Source organism: Gekko japonicus, unplaced genomic scaffold (genome assembly GCF_001447785.1).
Source record: "Gekko japonicus isolate JY-2015 unplaced genomic scaffold, Gekko_japonicus_V1.1 scaffold1715, whole genome shotgun sequence".
NCBI classification, from domain to species: Eukaryota; Metazoa; Chordata; class Lepidosauria; order Squamata; family Gekkonidae; genus Gekko; species Gekko japonicus.
Window position 1 is genome coordinate 233,513 of NW_015172058.1, and position 4,677 is coordinate 238,189.

At 49.2% G+C, this 4,677-nt stretch overlaps 1 protein-coding gene across 1 annotated transcript in view; it reads left to right on the forward strand.

The window, feature by feature from the left end:
* TMEM86B (transmembrane protein 86B) overlaps positions 1-4,677 on the forward strand; it is a 9,051-nt gene that overhangs the window by 1,949 nt on the left and 2,425 nt on the right. Inside the window, exon 3 of the mRNA XM_015420765.1 lies at positions 3,112-3,196. Coding sequence (XP_015276251.1) covers positions 3,112-3,196 — 85 coding nt within the window. The remainder of the gene's footprint in view (positions 1-3,111; positions 3,197-4,677) is intronic.

Genomic DNA, 4,677 nt, shown 5'->3' on the forward strand with positions numbered 1-4,677 from the left:
AAGATGGTGGCTGGCATTCTTTAAGCACCAATTCCACTGTAGCCAAAACAATGAGACACTGTAAAGAATAATTATTTCAACGTGGCATCAGATTTGTGAGTCAGAGCCCACTTTTTCAGACACGTTTGCTTGGGGTTGTATGTCCTGTTGGAGAATTAGTAAACCTGGGTGAATTATAATTGGTGTACCTGTAAGAAGGGACAATTAGTGCCCATAATGAACCACTCCTCCATTCCCTTTTGAGGCCAAGTCTGATAGTGCCTAATCGCATGTGAATTTCGGCTCAGGTACTGAGAGCTCTCTTTATTAAATGGATGTTCACAGCTACTGGAATGGGAAATATTTCTACTACTGGGGGCTTTTTAAAAAGCATAGTTTGACATCACTGTAGTATTTTAGTGATGTGCTAATTCCCACTTTTAAAAAAATCTGGAAGAAGCACTCCAGCAGTAGCACAGAGGAAGGAAGGAAATTGCAGCCATTGGGGACTCAGGCCACAAAACAGTGCAGAAAACTACCATGTGGATGCTCCATTGCAGATGTAACATGGAAAATTGTTGCCATGTGAAAACAGCTGTAGAGGGGTGGGTGGGAAGGGCACGTCCCATTTTGGATTTTGTTTCCAGAGAGGATGAGTCCTTGGGTGCCAGAAGAACACTGGCTTTTGATACCACCCTGGAGTTAATATTTCAGTGCAACTGCACTCCCTGGACAGTGCCCGGAGAGTTTCTGCACTGAAAAAATGGACAACTCACATTGTAATCTGCTGCTCTAAGGGATAGTAAATGCACGAGAAAGAGGCATTTGCATTCCCTTGTGAGCACTGTCCTTGGATTCTGCAAATCCTACATTTGTGTATCGGGACTTATTAAGTTACTTGACTAGGCATTAAACAGAGACAATACAACCTGCTGGCTGGTGCAGTCTGAGCACAATCCTGAGGTGTCTCTGGAGCGAACAGGGAACGGACTTGCTGATAAGGATCTGGGAACCTGTGCCAAGGAATTCTAAACAGTCTAATGGGCATGGGTGGCTCTACCTATTTTGTTTGGCTCAAGAACCCAATCCTCTCTCCCTTCCTCAAGTGAGATGCTTGGCTTAACAACTTCTAAACGGGCAGAAGAGAGTTTCCTGAAAGCCTCTCAGAACAAGAACCTGAGGGAGGTACCAGGTATCTGGCAGGCTGGTGTGCCCCACACTGATTCGTGATATTTTTGTCATGTTTTTCAGTGTCTCCTGAACTCTGGTCAATCCAGAGAGACTGGCCTGGTCTTAAGAGCCTCTAAGCTGAGATGACTATACAATAGGCTTGCTAGCTCTAGATTGGGAAATACCTGAAATTTTGGGGGGTGGAGCCTTGGGAGGGCAGGGCTTGGGGAGGGGAGGGACCTTAGCAGGGTATAATGCCATAGAGTCTGGAGATGAGTTGTAATAGTGGGAGATCTCCAGGTGCCACCTGGAGGTTGGTCACCCTAGGCAGGGGAGTGGAGATGAGTGAAAGGGACAGAGGAGGAAGTTTGCTTTGACAGTGTCAGAACAAGGCTAGAATTCATATCCGGCCGGGGTCTGTAGCGGGATTTTCCCTGCCATTCTTGCGTGGACATGGGTAAAGAGGCTATCCTGCAGCCATTAATCATCTAGCCATTAGTAGAGGCAAGATTGTCTTTCCCCTCATGCCTGCTGTCTTGGGGCCAGTCTAAAAAATATCAGTCAAATCTAGGAAGGAGGAACCTGCAGGATTTGGCCTGAATGGATGCAAAATTTAATTTTTTTTTTTTTTTTAATAAAGATTAGCACTTAGTGATGTAGAAGACATCTTTGTCCATTTGAAAACACGCTTGCTCCTTAGCCAATCATGAATGGCAAGGTAGTGCTGCGTATACCGACCTGCTGCTTCAGGGCTGGCTGCTTGCTTAGGCCGCAGTAATTGCTAGGGACGTTGCCAATTTCACAGTGAAGGTTTTTGGTAGTCTAACTTTGACTGTGGTATCAGATGTGAGTCAATCGCAAATGCCTGCTGAAATTGCATTGCTGGTTTCCAAGCTGTGCATGTTCAACAAAGCTGCCGGTCCAAAGAGATGAGCAACCATTAGGGCTGCCAAGTCGTTTTTGAGCTCCAGTGGGGGACTCCCATCCGGCGTCTGGAACGTGTGTGCGCCGGACGGGAGTCCCCTGCTGGGGCTCGAAAACGACTTGGCAACCCTAACCCCCCCGCCCCCCGGGGGGACTTGGCAAGCCTAGGGGGTTTCCCCACCACCCGGGGGGACTTGGCAAGCCTAGCAGCCATCAGTGTTGCTGAGACTACTTAGACTGGGGTCCTCCACTTTTTTGAGCCTGCAGGCCCCTTTAGAATTCTGATATGGCATGCCGGGCGCAGCCACAAAATGGCTGCTGTGGGAGGAGGAGCCAGACACAAATGGCGGCTGCAGCTTATCCCCCTTTCCCCATCCATGTATTCAAGAAGGCAACAAAATTCAGTGCTGTATCAGGTGTTTGCAGTAAACAAATACAAAATGACGTGGTTTACGTAGATCTGAAAGATCTAACAGCAGCTAAAGGCTAACAGCACCGCTTTCTGAAACAGTGCTAATAAACATGACATTGGGTTAGATCTGAAAGGCTAGCAGCAGTACTTTCTCTTGGTCCGAGGGGCCTTCCCTTCATGATAGGCTCTTGCTTCAGTGTGTGTGTGTGTGCGGGGGAGGTTCCATGGAAAGCACTGTGCTGCTATTAGTGGAACAGATCTGTAAGATCCCACTTGGTAATCATGAGACTCTGGTTGGGGAAGGAAACAAATACCTGGTTTTTTGACCACGACTTCTTTCTGTGGTTTTCTGAGCACATTGTGGTGAGCCCTGACAGTATCAATAGACAGTGATATCGGATAAGCTTTCCTAAAAGGCTGCAAGCCCATCCCTATTTATCTTCCCTGCAACATGGAGACAGTCTGTTGGCTTTGGTCTAGCCTAGGGCATGCGGTGCCTTAATGCAAGGCAGCTCTGAGATTCAACAGGGGCTGGCCAGCACTGTTCAGGACGATCTATTCTGGGCCACGGAATCCATCCCAGAATCCTTTGCAAAGATGATATGTCATGGTTTCCCTCACCATAGAAACAGCACATGCTCCAACTCCCTGAGGATAAAATGGAAGGGGCAGGGGAGAACGAGGCCGTAAGCGACTTCTGGTCCCCATTGGGTTGAAAAGCAGGGTATAAATGTCTAGTTTGGTGTAGTGGTTAAGTGTGCAGACTCTAATCTGGGAGAACCGGATTTGATTCCCCACTCCTCCACTTGCACCTGCTGATGTGACCTTGGGTCAGTCACAAGCTCTGGCACAGCTGTCCTTGAAAAAGAGCAGTTTGTGTCAGAGCTCTCTCAGCCCCACCCACCTCACAGGGTGTCTGTTGTGGGGAGGGGGAGGGAAAGGAGATTGTAAGCTTCTCTGAGACTCCAAGTGAAGGGCGGGGCATAAATCCAATCTCTTCTTCCTCTTCTCTAAACAAATAAGATGCAATGGCCCAGGTGGCAGGGCACCTCATGGTAATCTAAGTGCACGGAGTGGTTTATATACTTCCCGTGCAGTCCTATGAAGAGTTGCTCCATAGGGTTACCAGTTCTGGGTTGGGAAATACCTGGAGATTTGGGGGGGTGGAGCCTGGGGAGGGCAGAGTTTGGGTAGGGGAGGGACCTCAATGAGGTACAATGCCACAGAGTCCACCCTCTAAAGCAGCCGTTTTCTCCCAGGGAGCTGATCTCTATGGCCTGGAGATCAGTTGTAATAGCAGGAGATCTCCAGGCCCCACCTGGAGGCTGGCAACCCTGCCAGTCAAGCCCATTGACATTAATGGGATTCGACTGGGACAATGCTCCATAGGGCTGCACTATAAGTGTATGAACTGCCCCATGAAATCAGTGGGCTTAGACTGGAGTAGCTCTGCCTAGGATTGCACTGTAAAGCTCCTTGAGGTGGCTCAGTCTTTTATAGAGACGCCAATGTTGGATCAGGCCAAAGGCCCATCCAGTCCAACACTCTGTGTCACACAGTGGCCAGAAATACCAGTGCCATCAGGAGGTCCAGCAGTGGGGCCAGGACATTAGAAGCCCTCCCACTGTTGACCCCCCCCCCAAGCACCAAGAAGACAGAGCATCACTTGCCCCAGAGCCCCTAGCTATACCTTGTGGCTAATAGCCACTGATGGACCTCTGCTCCATATGCTTATCTAATTCCCTTTTGAAGCCATCCATGCTTGTAGCACCCACCACTTCCTGTGGCAGTGAATTCCAAGTGTTAATCACTCTTTGGGTGAAGAAGGACGTCCTTTTATCCGTTCTAACCCGACCGCTCTGCAGTTTCATGGAGTGCCCACGAGTTCTTGTATTGTGAGAAAGGGAGAAAAGTACCTCTTTCTTTACCTGCTCTTTCCCATGTCCCTGTCGGTTCCACTTTTCCTTAGGGAGCAGCAATAATAATAAGCAGGGGTCATTTCGTAGAAAAAGAGCTAGGGGAACTCATTAGCATAACTCAAAAAAAACTCATTAGCATATGCCACACCCCCTGACATCACCGGAAGTGTGGCATAAGGCCACACACCCCGCCCCCAATGGTCCCGGCCGCCACCGGCCTTGCAGCTCCACTGCCGAGCCCCATGAGGGGCCCGGCGGTGGACCTGCAAGGCC